The 14863-nt window shown below is 43.1% G+C and overlaps 1 protein-coding gene across 3 annotated transcripts in view; it reads left to right on the forward strand.

Moving 5' to 3' along the window:
• HS6ST2 (heparan sulfate 6-O-sulfotransferase 2) overlaps positions 1-14863 on the forward strand; it is a 272381-nt gene that overhangs the window by 227584 nt on the left and 29934 nt on the right. Inside the window, exon 4 of one of the 3 annotated variants that reach the window (XM_032474510.1) lies at positions 7169-7255. The exons of the other annotated variants lie outside the window; for them this stretch is intronic. Within the exon in view, the coding sequence (XP_032330401.1) occupies positions 7169-7255 (87 nt within the window). The remainder of the gene's footprint in view (positions 1-7168; positions 7256-14863) is intronic. 3 annotated transcript variants of the gene reach the window in all.

Consider the following 14863-nt stretch of genomic DNA (forward strand, 5'->3'; position numbering starts at 1 on the left):
GACTAATGAAAGGCATAATTTCATTCTATTTTGTGAAAATTCTCATAACCTAGGTTTTATTTTCTGATTTATAATTTTTAATGCAAATCAAAAAATCATCATTTTCATAATAGTAATTCAGCTTTACCCTGATGGCCCTAAGCATAGGCGGTTGCTCCCTGGTTTATTTCCCTAGTCCCTTTCACACTTGCTTTGTCCCATTTGGCACATGGTGTTGTTTTCTTTCTGTGAACATGCTCGCCTCCTGCCGTGCCTTTGGGCTGCCTGAGGGCCGGAACTTTGTTCCACTTATCCATGCACCCCTAGGGCCCAGCTCCATGAAGGGCACACAGAAAAGACACAAGGTTTTTCAGTGAATCCATTCTTTAATGTTTTATAATTTTCGAAACTATGCTGTGGCATTAAGAAGTAGAACGAGCAGATGAGGAAACTGAGAGGTTAAGTACAGACCGAGAGCTAAAGGCCAAGGCTTGCCTCAGTTTGGGAAAGGTAATGGCCAATTTCCTTAAACGCTGCAACACTGCCCTCCTGAACTCAGCTCCACTCAGGAAGCCTGGGATACTTTAGCTCTCAGGGGCAAAGCCCTCGATTGGCTCCCAGGCAGGCAGATCCCTCCCCCCGGCTGGGGTGAATTTACTAGTTGTGTCATCCTTGTACTACTCAGGATGCTCGGGCAGGGTGACTTGGGGTGCCAGCTGGTGGGTGCAAAGACTGAGAACGGGAGAAGGAAAGGGAATTATGCCGAAAAATAGGAGTGGATTTTAGCATGATCGGAGCTACAGCCCCCGACATATGGTTAGTCCTTGGAAAAGTGGAGCAAAAAGGAAGGGATGTTAGCTTCCAGGGAAGCCAGAGTTTAAAGCTCATGCTTGCTTCTCCACCAGGCTGCCTTCCAGACACCAAAGTGACAGCAGCAGTGGGCAATGTACTTTGCGATACTCCCTGTAAGCAATCTGGCCGGGCGAGGAGGATGGGGAGAAGAAGGCTGTGGGCATGGGATGAAAATAGTCACTGGCCTGCAAAAGGCTTGAGGCCTGCACTTTCCCTCACTAACCTTAGCATTGAACTCTGCACGGCTAAGTTCTTTGGCTCAGGCTCTCTGACTTCGGACTCTGGGATATAAGGCTTGTAACCCACTTGTAAATCATCATAAACTGGAGTAGAAGAAAGCAGATGCCAGCACAGGCTGTCCCCCGCCCAAAACATCCACTCGTTCATCACAACGGATCACTGTCCCATCAGAGTCCCTGCTGATCTCACAGCTTTGACTCCCACTTCGGAGCACTGACTGTACGTCTGACCCTGTCTTGCTTCCTGAGCTTCAGTGCTGTCTCTCTAACTGCCTGCTGGACACCATCCATCAACACCCCAACTCGCTGTGCTCCCGAACAAATCCATCACCTTCTCTTCGAGTCCAGGTCCCTCTCCCAACTGGTGTGTCTCTTTCACTGGCACCTCTGTTTTCCTATACCAGAACTACAATTTTTTTTTTTGCTTCTCAATCCCCCATTGGATGGAGGAGTTCAGGGCTAGATGTGACCGCTTTAGTGCTAAGATACAGTTCTAGTGGCCTCTGCTAGTCTGTAGCCAGCATCCAAGCTCTTGGTAAAGACATAAGTGAATAGCCAGCCGAAATGGGAAAATAATATAATTTAGGAACTGACTTGTGTTCTTTCTTGACCCCAATGAGGCATTCAGGGATGTGACCGCCTTCCCTGGGCAAAAACGGCATGTGCCAGGGGGTGAAAAGAGCAAAACAGCAACAATAATCAATACGCTCACTGCTCCCATTCCCGATGCCCTGGGGTGAGTTGTTAGAGTGAAAAGTTAATGGAAGGGGAGAGGGCAAGATAACGCGAGGGTCCCAGCTGCCTTTCCCAAGAACGCTGCAATTACAAAGTAATTGTGAGCTTCTGTGTGAATGGTTTACCTGATCAGTTGAATGCCCTCTGCTTTAGAGATGAGAATCCTCAGACAGAAGGAAGTTATATGCCTTGCTGGCAGCCAAGATTAGAACTCAAGATTCCTGAGTAAATGCTTTGAACATCTGAGGTTGTTTCAGAGAGATCCAAGCCATACTGGGCTTCATCGCAATGAAGATGAGCTTTTCTCTTCTCCTTTAAATACCCTCAGTCATCATCCACAGTTAAGCAAAGGGAAACTAGGGAAGGACGCGAAAGGAAAGCACATTTCAGTGGATGGAACTTTCTTTGCTTGATGATTAAGAGGAATCACAGAGCCTGGGACCAGGATGCTTCAAGCGGCATGGACTCTTGTGTAGACGTGGGTAGAAGAAAATGAAACAGTTTGGAGCAAAGAAAGAAAAGCACATAGGATATAACCTAGCAAGACAGAAAAATGAAATAAAGAAGACTCATCAGCTCTAATTAAAGGAAATCAATATTTGAAGAGCTGTCTAGTTCAGTCACAGAACAAGAGGAAAAATACTTCAGACATGTGAGCCTCTTAGAAAAGAGAAAAGCAGGCTTTCACGGGGAAGCAATCGTGATTTAAAAGCCTTCAAAGACAACCACTTGGTGGATTGATGTGTTGTCGAGGGGACTCAAGCACCTGTTGGGGAGCAGATTAGATGAGCTTCTATCCCTGGTAGAGTCTATATTTTTAAGTACATTTCCATATCCTGGCAGCTTTAAGGAGCTGACAGTCATTTCTAGGGAGCAAAGAGTAGCTACCATTTCCCCAGAGAGACTTGAAGTAACCTGTTAACGATAGCTTGAGTTTCATCTCTGTTACCACTTACAAGAACGCATGCTGGAAAAACACCAAAAGCTGTACAAATGCAACAGACTCTGTCATCCAGCGGCACTAGCCAACCATGCTTGAGCATCCTTTCTAAGCTCACCTGTCTTTGTGATCCACCTGATGATCAACCATCAGGGACTGGAATCCAATTTTCCCAGACCATTCTTCTTTAGGGACAGAAAATATATGAAATGTGTGTCATCCCTTCCTTCACTCACACTGGTGCCAGACATCGATAATCAATCCCAGCACTCCTTTCCACTGAGCCAAAATGCAGCCTTTTCATTTATTTGTTCAACAGATATTTTTTGGAGCACCCTCTTAAGAGCTAGTTGGAAATACTGCCATTTGCAGCAACATGGATGGACCTAGAGATTATCATTCTAAGTAAAGTGAGCCAGAAAGAGAAAGAAAAATGCCATATGATATCACTTATATGTGGAATCTAAAAAAGAAAGGACACAAATGAACTTATTTACAAAACAGAAATAGACTCACAGACATAGAAAACATATATATGTATAACTGAATCACTATGCCATACACCAGAAATTAACACAACGTTGTAAATCAACCATACTTCAATTTTAAAAAAAGAGCTAGTTGGAGATAAACAATGAAATATAAACAACATGACAAGCACCACATGCTAAGTACCAAATAAAAGATATGTAGACAATAAGTATTACAGCCCAACTCTCTCTTCTGAAATACTATTTCAATTTCCTAGGACCCTGAAAATTAATTTTTCAAACTTCACTGCTGTTGTCGTTAGAGCAGCACAGCTATTTTTCATGGGTCTGAGATGAATTATTTCCAAAAAAGAGCTTACAAAGTACCATGGGAAATGCAGAAGTTTCTGTACGCCACCCATCAAGAAAGGGAGTTGAGGGTGTTTGAAATTGCGAGGTTCTTCTCCGTCAAGTACCTCTCTGACCTAAGAGAAAAATCCAGATTGGGGTGAATCTGATTGCCTTTTTGGGTTAAGTACGCTGGATGCCGTTTCAGCGTCAAATTATTCAATCAGAAACACTTTGTAAATGCTGAAGAGTTGGGTGAGTCAGTTTTCCCACCTGAATACGATGTGCCTAATACGGCAAGGTTTCGGGGGTTTTGCCCACTTTTCTGGTGTTGGAGACATTTGTGGAGCCTGTGGAAAATGGCTTACTTGATACATGCAGACAGACAGCCGACCAAGCAGACAGAAGGAGTCCTGGTGTTCATTAAATTTTCGTCTCAGCAGCTCACCTGGAATTGTGTTCCTAGGCTTTTGATGAAGCTGGCCTGGGAGGGAGGAAAGAATCTTATCCTCAGAAGAAGACAGCTCCTCCTGAGATGAGGGAGAGGCCGGAACTCCTGCCCTCTGTCATTTTAGCCTTGAAGATTGCAGCCCAGAGAGGAGATGAAAGAAGGCTGCCGAGTGGTCTAGAGACAGACAACGTAATAACAACTGAGGTGGGCCTGTTTCCGATGTGTAGGTTGGAAACGAGCTCTAATTCCAGGCAGCAACCCCAATCTCATATACCCCAAATTATCATCCACATCTCTGAAAAGCTTATGCCTCTCAGTCCCTGGGCTTACTGGGATGTTTCTTTCCGTGGCTAGGTTCCATGACAGCATCTTAATCTTTGGGTCCTTAACCCACATTTTTCCAGTCTCTGAGGCTCCCAGTCTGCAGTTGCAGGATTCTTTTTTCCTTTCTCTCTCATGGAGCACTTCTGAAAAACTCAGGGTCTTTCTGGCTCAAAGTGTAAGAATTAGAGCATCTTGTCCAGACTTACCTACTCAGCCTGGAAACTTGTCGGGGAAGGATGACTCTTTTCCCTCGGTGTAAGCCTTTCTATATACAACAGTATAGCTACAAAATTAAACTTCTAGGACCCAAGACTGACACAGTTCTGCTGGCCCCTCCCCAACTCTGAGAAACATTTTGCTGCTGGGAATGGATCTGCTATTTGCATGGAATAAACATTCTGAGTTATTCGATTACTTTCACCCCATTCTTGGTGCCACGCCTTCCGTGTGTGATTTTTCTCTGAGAAAGCTTTTGTGTTCATTCCCCTCAGATCTGCACTCAGAGGCTTTAGCAGTAGGTCAGAGGGGTCTCTCTTCCTATCATTTAAAGGACTACTGCTCCAGGACCACCCCTTCTAGAGCAGTTAACTGAAATAAGGCTGCCACAGCCAGCTGACAGCTTTCCCTGATGTCCTGTGGTGCCCTGCATTGAGCTTAAACAGGGGCACTTGTCATGCAGATGATAAAGGACCCTTGCACCCTGGGCACAGACATGGAAATATAGCAGTGGGAATGGATTTTTTTTATTCAAAAGAACGTGGATGCCTGAACTTGGTGACTCGAGAGAGGGGGTGTTAAATGACCACCTACTCTGAGCCTAGTAGTGTACAAGATCAAAAGATCCCTTGTTTCATATACGTACATATATGTGTGTAGCTGAATCATTTTGTTATACACATGAAACTAACATTGTAAACTGACTACACATCAATAAAAAATAAGAATTAAAAAAAGATCCCTTGTTTCAGAAATCTTCCAGCAAAGCTTCCCACTGCCTCCTGTTTCAGTGAGGGGCTAGGAGGAGGCGGACTCAGTGGCCAGTGGCCAGACTGTAGAGGAAGGAAATCGAGACCTGCTTGAATTTTGCAACACAGAGCATATTTCATCCTCTGCATTAGACTGCACCAACTTTCTGAAAGAGACAGTTTTGAATTCTTCTGGGTTTCAGTCTTTTGCCCAATTGTTTGGTATTATCATTTAGTTTCTGAACTTGGTTCTGAATGAGGGTGCTAGCTGGTGTGGTCCCAGGGACGGTTATGGAGTTCTTTGCTAGGAAGGCAGCATGGATGGGGGTTGGGGGGCAGCGCTGCATGAGTTCCTCAGCCCCAACTCCGGTGCAGCCTGTGAGCTGGTGAGTCTGTGAGCAACACAGGGAAACGGTCCCCATGCTGTGCAGGAATCGCAGTGCTTTGTCTCAGCGGGCTCCTGACACCTCCTCTGGGACAGAATGTGTGCCCACTCTCTCCAGAGTCACCCATGCCAGCAGAAGGCTCGGGGCTCACCTTGGTGACTCCCACTGCGAAGAACTGCTTTTTGGCTCTCCTGGACACTGAATTCTACCTGTGGGAACTTCTGCTATCTGTCTGATTAGCCCTTTGCCCACACACATCAGCATTACGTTTGCAATCACCAGAAACTACGATTATCTCTTGTTCCAATCACATCCACGTTGCCACTTCAAGCTGATGGATGCTAGGCAGAATATCTTTTGTGACCCCCCCACCTTACCCCACCTCACATCTGAATACAGCTACTTGCAAGCACCCATTTCTGAGGGATTTAAAAGATTCGTAAATATCCAGAAAGCTCTTTGACACTCTCTGAGACAATATTCTATGCCTTTGGAAGGCTCTATTATACTCATTCAAAGCCAAGATATGCATTTTTCTTTTTTACCTTCACTTTTCATAAAAGGTTATGCTGACGTCGATCTTACTAGCAAAAAAAAAAAATCTCTCTGATGAAATCAGGATAAATAATTCCACACATCGTCAAGTGGCGAGAAAGTCTTTGAATTGGTTTCCATGGAAATCTGAGGATGAAGTAAAGTAATAATTTCAAGGCAGAGCAGCTGAATGGAAGATAATGGTAAAAATAGTTTGATAAAGAAAATAGAATAAAGTAATCAAGAAGACCCCAATCAATTATTCCTTTTTGTTTACCTTCTAGTGATTAATTGGTCTGCGTTTATTAACCTGATGAGATTAAGCAGACCTTCCTAGTGATTTATTTCGTAATTGTTTCCAGGGTTTGACATAAGCTGTGGAGTTATTGAAGGTGGAGATTTAAATTCAATTACTCATGAAGCAGGTGGTGCTTCTCCTGAAAGAATATCTGAATTCACGGCCTTCCCATGTTAACAATATGAGTGAAAATTATTAATTCATCCGATAGTATCTCCCAAAGACTTTTAGAAGTCGTTTGGCCTCCACATACTTCACTAAAAAGTCAGCAGCTTCAGAACTGAACTTGGAATACAGAGAATCCAGAGACTGGAAAGAAAGGATTTTATGGTAAAGACTAGTTATTTTTATACATTTTTTTTTTTTTGGCCAGACCCTCCCTTGGGGCCAGGGCTGTGGTGCTGTCATTAATGCTATGCACCTGCTCCAGCTTTGAATACCAAAAGAATAGCTGCCTTTGAACTTGACCAGTGGTTCCCACTCTCAGTACCTTTGATGGGCAGCACTGGATAAGATCATGCTCTAAGTTGACAGGCCAGAGAGAAAGAGAGAGAGGCACCTTGAAAGTCTTTAAATGAAATGACTAATTTCTTTTTGTCTCTGTGGTCATTGTTGTATATATTTTTCTATTCTTTCTGTGGGTATAGTAAAGATAGACGGGGTTCTGCAAATATTAATCCAGGCGCCAACTCGCCATCATCCACAAAGGCCCGGAACACACCTAAGAATGGGAAGTAAGTGAAAAGTACCCCCGTGCATCTAACACAGCTATCGCAAAGCCATGTGCTGTCCTCATTTTGTCATTCATTCATACTCATTCAGAGATGTGCGGAATGCCGTCTGTGTGCTTCGCAGTGGGCTGCTCACTGGGGAATTTAAATGAGTAAGGCATGTGGCGGGGATATTGGGTGCATGAAGGACTAAAGAAAGGGGAGGAGAGGGATGGGGAAGTCAGGAGACGACTTCGGGAAATAGCTTTTAGGGCTAATTGTGAAGGGCAAGGACTTACAGTGATGCAAGATTTGGACTGTGAGTTTCATAAATTGAAGAAATAAGATGCGGCAGCACTGATCAATCATTTGATGATTTGCCAAATCTATGAAAATCAGTCTTTGATCTGTACACTAAGATTTTGCGCTGATTTAAAGGAATCTGGAAAACCATTCCATAAATGTCCTGGTTTGAGTACATTTGCATTGTAACCATATCACTGATTTACACCATATGTGTTCTTCTCCTAGTGACTAACATGTACCATGTCCAACCTGAAACTGTCTTTTTGGTATTGCCAATAGTTATATTGGCTGAATACTGGTGATGTTAGATTAACCTCTTTTGGCTGATTCCAGAAAACAACACTGGGTGAACTCTCCCTTTGGATTCAGCTGAGCATGGCAGTCTCTGAAACAGTGTGATCCCATGAGGTAACCTGCCTCCAGTTAGGCGCTCCCCCTTCTAAGCGGCCGCAGCCCTCTGGTAAATGACTCGGGTCCTCTTGTAAGCTGTCTCTCTCAGGGCTGGGGGGCATTGCGATGGGCAGAAGTACAGCCCCAAAGGAGCACCCAGCCTGCATCTGGGAGAAGATGAAAGATGCCTTCATCATGCTAAACACTCCAATCTAGCAATAAGCTATGTCACTACATGGCTTTGCCATGAAAGGTGAACTTGTAATTGTCATGCAGTGGGTATTCAGCACTGGACCATAAATGCTGCACTTTGAATATGATCTTATTTTCTATTCCCAAAATGAAAGATCTGTTGACTGCCTTTTTATTTTCTCTTCTCCTTCTGAATACCATTTCAGGTTTACATATAAAGTTGAATGTGGGCTATCTCAGAGAAATATAAAAAGCAGTGGTGAAGGCATAAGACTAAATCTCAGAGCTGTTAGAACTCATTTCAGTTATTTATCGTGGAGTCCCCACAGTCAAAACACCGTATAAATTATGGAGGAAGGGAATTGATGTACACATTCCCAAGCAGCGGAATGTTTCCAAATTAGCCCCAGTTCATCGTCACCATGCGCTCTCAGTTAACAGAGACGGCATTGGAGAATGGCTTTGAACTCCAGGCTTGCAGAAACACCAGGCCCTGTCTAGGCACCTGATACACACCTGTCCTGCTGACAACTGCAGGGCACAGTGTCTGTTGATTAGACCCTGGTGTATAATTAGGGATGCTTGTGATGACTGTTGTGCTTTGAAAGGGGCATTGCTTTGTTGCTTTCGGCTTTGCAGGAACCCAGTCTCTTACCTTTTGAGTGGAGAGTCTCCGTGTGCACCCCAGAAGGAGCCGCTGGGAGCACTGGAGTTAAGATGACATAGAGAATGCACACCTGCTACCATACCCAGGCTGTTAACAGTAGGAGGCCTGCATAAATCCACTCTTAAGTCGATAAACACGATCTTACATCCCACTCGCTGGATTTGGACACTTCCCAAGCTTCTGCCGCGGTGAGGGCCTCCCTCTTCGCACCTTCGGAGCTAGACATCTTTTATCTGCCATGTACGTGACTCACAGGTTGAGCTAGTTCTTTTCGATGCTTCACTCTTTTTGTTTATTATTAATGAAGAATAAAAAGTTCTCCAAGATCCAGTAGTCTCTTCAGGGATACGTCTTTCAGGTTTCCTTTCTCTTCTCTCCCATCAGTTTGCAGGAGGTTTTTATTATTATTATTATTATTATTATTATTATTCTTTCTCTGCACATTTTCTCCTTTCAAGGATATTTTTGTTAACAGGAGCAGTACAGACCTTCCATGAATCTGGTGAGACTATCTGGGGGCATTTTTTTTCACACTTTCTAGAGCAGTGTCTATCACTGTCTTAGGCACATGAGCTATAGTTCAGAGAGAGCAGTTATTTCATTGGTTTGGGACTATGTGGTGGTGAGGGAGAGGGGTAGGTGGATTTCTGCTCCCGCAGGGCTCTTCCCCACGGTGCCTTGTCACAACAGTCAGCATTGAGGGTCAGCGCTGTTCTGCTGGGTTTTCTCCTGTTTTTTGACCTGGTGACAGTGGGATAGAGAGCAGTTTTTAAGAGCTCCTCCCTGTGATTTCCTCTCTGTTATTTTCCGGCCAGATACAAGCTGGGAGACAGAAGGTATATTCCTTTCTTCTCTGAAAAGAAATTGGTCTCCTTTTTTTTGGAAGGAAAGTCAAGCTGCCTCAAATATACATCATGGCTAAAAATAATAACAACTAATATGTGTTGAGGGAGGGCTCTGGGCCAGCCTCTGTCCCAGGGGGCACTTGTTTTGTCTCATGAATTCTCACCCACCAAAAGCTCGTGAAGTAGGCACTATTATTATTTCCATTTTATAATGAGGAAATTGAGGCTTGGAGAGGATACTGTGTGCCTAAATGGGGTCTCCAAATGAATAATTTTGGTAAAACCATTCCTTAGCACCCATAACAGTAATAATAACTAAAATATTTCAAGCTTTTACTTTGTGCCATTGTGCCAGACCCTGGGGCCACATAGACAGACACAAGATACAACAGGTGCCCTCAGGGAACTCATAGTCTTAGTAGAGGAGAAACAGGATGACGAGGTGGTGTTAACAGTGAGGCAGTTACAGGGTGCTATTGGAGCCAACATAGTCGCCCCTAAGCAATGCCGGGGTTTGGGTGGGGAAGACGTCATGGGGGAATATCACTGAAGGCTTCTGAGAAGTGACCCTTGAACCATTTACTTTTCTCCACTTAAGGCTAGGACAGAAGAGGAACATACAAATTAGTCACTAACATGGGCAGAGTCCTCTAATGTTGATAAAAACAAGTTGGAACTGTGGATTAGGTCAAAGCCGAAACTAAATGGCCAATTCTGCGTTTTTCCCCCAACTTCAATCAATTTGGGGCCAACTGCCAGGCCACGTAGCATGCTGAGTAGATTTAGAAACCTACGGCTTGAGAGTTATGTCAGATCTGCTTGCTCTGTTTCATTGCCTGGATCCGAAGCTGGGTAGCCTGCCCTCTGTTTCCGGGAGGAACAGACGGAACGGGATATGTCTGAGCAGTAGAGCCAGACTACCCTGGCAGTCACTTTCAAGGAGGTACACGCAGTTTCTTCTATGCCAATGGTGAGCCAAATTGACAGGACAGAAAAAAAAAAATTGCAGAGCCATCCTGCTGAGATCCGGAAGCAGAGGTTTTGCAGAGGTTGAGCGGAGACCAACCAGACCCAGCCGCCATATTTAACGTCACATTTGGTTCCATCTGGTAATGTGGATCTGTTCTTCTGTCTGACACATCAGGCCACAGTCACAGTCAATCCTTTCGCTGATCTGTTGGGTTATTCCCAACAAGCACTTAAATTGTCAAGGCTGAGCATACATGGTAGCCATAAGAAGCCGTTAAAATTTTTCGTTTTATGAAAATTTTCAGTACATTGTCACACACATGAGACCAACTCTTCTGCTAAGCAGATAAGGACCCAAAAAGGGTCAGTCACTTTCCCAGAGTCATGCAACTTATTAGTAACAGAGGCTAGCATAGAATCCATGCTCTTTCTGCTACAACTTATGCTGTAGTTCTGCTCCCAGAAAGCAAGACACTTTGTCCAGTCACACCAAACGAAGCTTGGAGCCGGGTCTCAGGATGTTCAGCTGAATGCCATGCCCTTTGTATACCACAATACCAGTGAGGGTGGATTCTGTCAGCCTCTGTGAAAATGGAGACTTGGGGAGAAATTAGAATCACTCCATGTAAAAAATGTAGCAGTAGTGATGATGAAAGGAGATAGTGTACACTTTTCAAACACTTGACTTTTTCTCCAAAATAACATCATTCCAGTTGTGTTTGGACAGGCACCCTTTCTCAATACTATTGTTGGGCTATCTCAAGCCTTTAACACAACCCTTCATCAAGAAAGCAGGAAAGAGAACTTGTAGATTACTACAGCTAGTCTCCCTCAAATCAGCCAACCAAGGATGAGGGGGTGTGTGTTGGGGGTGTGTTTGTGTGTGTGTATAACATTCAGACGCATCAATTTAAAAATTAGATTGCAGGCAGTTGCAGATGATGATGGAAATCAATCAATCCTCTCAGCCTGAGGTATTTTTCACATAGGCTCAGGTTATGGAAAGACAAGGACCAAGGTCAACTTTCAAATACTAGTGAAGGCTATGAATTTTACAGTACCAGGGAAGAGCACCCCAGCACAGTGCCTGGGAAATGATACCATAAATGTTGAATTAAGTTCCTTAAATGTTGGCTTCAATGAATTAAGGTGGGGGAAGGAGGGAGGCTAAAATGGAGGGGAAAAAATACAAAAGGGAATATGAGATGGTCAAGTCAAACCTTGCTCACTTTACAAATCTATCCAGAGCCGACCCTCGTAGCACGTGTCACGGGAAGACTGACTCCAGCCTGTTTTTGCCAAAATTGTCTCATAACGAACAGACCTGTTTCTCTATTCAGCAGTCTCTCGATGAGAGCAGTCGAGAGCACGTGACTTCATAAATGTGCTAAACATACCAACGGTCCTTTGTTTTTGGTGTGTAGGCGCCAAGTGAAAAGCATTTCTGCTTTAGAAAGAAGAGGTGGATTCTTGCTCATTCCGTATGGATTCAGAGTGGTGCAGTCTCATGTTCAGATGCAGTTGTTTACATGTGCATTGCTGAAGTCCAAGTCCTGCAGAACGTGGTTTCATGATTATATCGTTTCCTTTCATTGAGAACCACGTATTTTTGGTAAGACAGTAGATAGCAATTACCGTTAAAACCCCAAGTTTTGCCTGCATGTGAAAGTGTGTGTGTTTGTGTACTTTCACTTCAAAATAGTGATATGCTGTGTGAGCATAGCGATTATACAGCCAAACATTCAAACTTTTCCAATAGTCGCTGTAGTTTCATGTGATGATGTCAGTAGTGCCTTAGTTCAGCTGTTAGACTAAGTCTAATATCACAAAGGCTTGTGAAAAACCAAAGCCCCAAACTGACTGATTTCTTTGTCTATCTCTCTCTCTCTTTCTGTCTACCTCCCTCTCCCTCTCCTTCCCTCTCTTTAGTTGCTCCTTTGTAGAAAAAGACAAATGACAGAAACATAAACCCATGTAAGACTGTAGTCCTAAAAACGACTTCCACGGGCATGTGCCTGAGAATCAGTACATGTGCACTGATTCCCCATCCACCATTATTCCCCATCCAGGATAGTGAGAGACCTTTGGTCACAACAAAAAAAGTCAAATCTTATCCCAGAAAGTACACTCATTAATAAGGCAGGAAAGTAGCATAAGACATTTGAAAAGGACTTTTAATAACAAGGAGTAAATGGCACATAGGTTTGTCATGTTTTGGGGTTTCACCTCAGGCTAACCAGCTGTAACATGGGGCTGTTCAAAGATCTCTTTAAATAAAGTAATCATGCAGCCTCGTGTGTATTTCAAAGGACATCAGCTTTGAAGTCAGATAGGCCTGGACTTGAATCCTGGCTCTATCACTGACTAATTTTGTACCTACCTCATTGGGCTATTGTGAGGATGAAATATCATAATCCAAGTAAGGGTCACCTAGAGCCTGGCATGCGACAAGGGCTTAATAAATGTCAACTAATGATTATGCTTGCTTCAGCTGCCAACAAACTGTGGCTGGGGACACTGTGACCTGGCCAGTATGATTCTGACCAAATAAGAGTTCTGGTTGGTGCAGCTTGCCTGGTTATCTGCTTTGCCAGTTCCAGAAATGGAGAAGCAGAATACACAAACAATGGCAATACATAAACAATGCCCACAGATTGAGACAAGAAATTACTGGAGGATCCAGGAAGAAATAGTCCAGTCATGGAAATATTTCCAAGTGGGTACACATGCATCTCTGTATCTCTGTGATAGTTAGGATGTAGAGTATACTGGCTAACATAATAAATTCCCCCAAAACATCTGACTGTTCATGTTGGTCATGGTCTTATAGCTTAGTCAAGAAGAGTGAGTGTTCTACCAGAAACAGACTCATAGATATAGGAAACAAACTTAGACTTACCAAAGGGGAAATGGAGGAAGAGAGATAAATTAGGACCTTGAGATTAACAGATACAAAACTATTATATATAAAATAGATAAACAACAAGATCTTACTGTGAAGTACATCAGTACCTTGTAATAACCTATAATGAAAAAGAATATGTAAGGGGATATATATGTATGACTGAATCACTTTGCTGTCCACCAGAAACTAATACAACATTGTAAATCAACTATACTTCAACTGAAAAAAAGAAAAGTGTTCTGCTAATGGAGCCTTAGAAAGCAGGAGCCATTTTTCTCCCTTATCGCCTGCCACACAAAAATCACAGACTCAACATGCTGCTCTCTAGAACAAGGGTCCTCAATAGCTCTTTTTTCCCCTCTGTGGCATACATGGTTAAGAATGCTCATTTGCATTTCTCTGGTAGAGCTCAAGTTTCCCAGGTGCTGGCTGGAATTCCACTCCTCTCCCTCTCTCTTGAGAAGGCCCAGGAAGGCAAGGAAGAGTGATGGTAGACAGGACTCCTCCAAGTAACAAATCTCTCTCTCTCTCTCTGTCTCTCTTTCTTCCTCCTCCTTCCCTTCCTGCATCATCCCCTCATCTATCCATCTCTTAATACTCCATCTGCCCTTATACACCAATATGTTTAGCTCTCAGCCCAGCTCTTTTTGAGCTGAAGGAATTACAGAGGCAAAATCAACGGCAGCCTGTAATGCCTCTAGGCCAAATCTGTTGTTTTTCAGACATATAACCAATTAAACATGGCCCACTATGGCTTGCAGTACTAACAGAGTATGGAAACACAGGGCAAAACTGACATGCTTTCCAAATAATTGCTGTAAATCCAACATTGAATAAAAATCTGGAGTTTGGAGCATTTAAATGTAGAGTAGAAATTTTTAATTTGATGAAATCCAATTTACCATTTTTTTCTTTTCTGGATGTTGCTTTTGGTACGTATCTCAGCAATCTTTGCCTAATCCAAAGTTGCAAAGGTTTTTGCTTATGTTTTCTTCTAGATGTTTTATAGTTTTGGTTTTCCATTTATGGCAGTTATCCAATTTGAGTTAAGTTTTGCACATGGTGCAAGGTAGGGATCAAAGTTTTGTTTTGTTTAACATATGCATATCTAGTTGTTCCAGTAGCATTTCTCAAGAAGAATATCCTTTCTCCATTGAACTACCTTGGCACCTTTATTGAAAATCAATTTTATATATATATATAGACATATATACACAAATATAGATAGATAGATAGATATAGATATAGATAGATAGATAGATTCTTAATTGGTCAATATTTTATCCTTATGCCAGTTCTGCACTATCTTGATTACTCTAGCTTTATAATAAGTTTTGAAATCAGATGGTATGAGTCTT

This window comes from Camelus ferus, chromosome X, assembly GCF_009834535.1.
Source record: "Camelus ferus isolate YT-003-E chromosome X, BCGSAC_Cfer_1.0, whole genome shotgun sequence".
Taxonomy (NCBI): Eukaryota; Metazoa; Chordata; class Mammalia; order Artiodactyla; family Camelidae; genus Camelus; species Camelus ferus.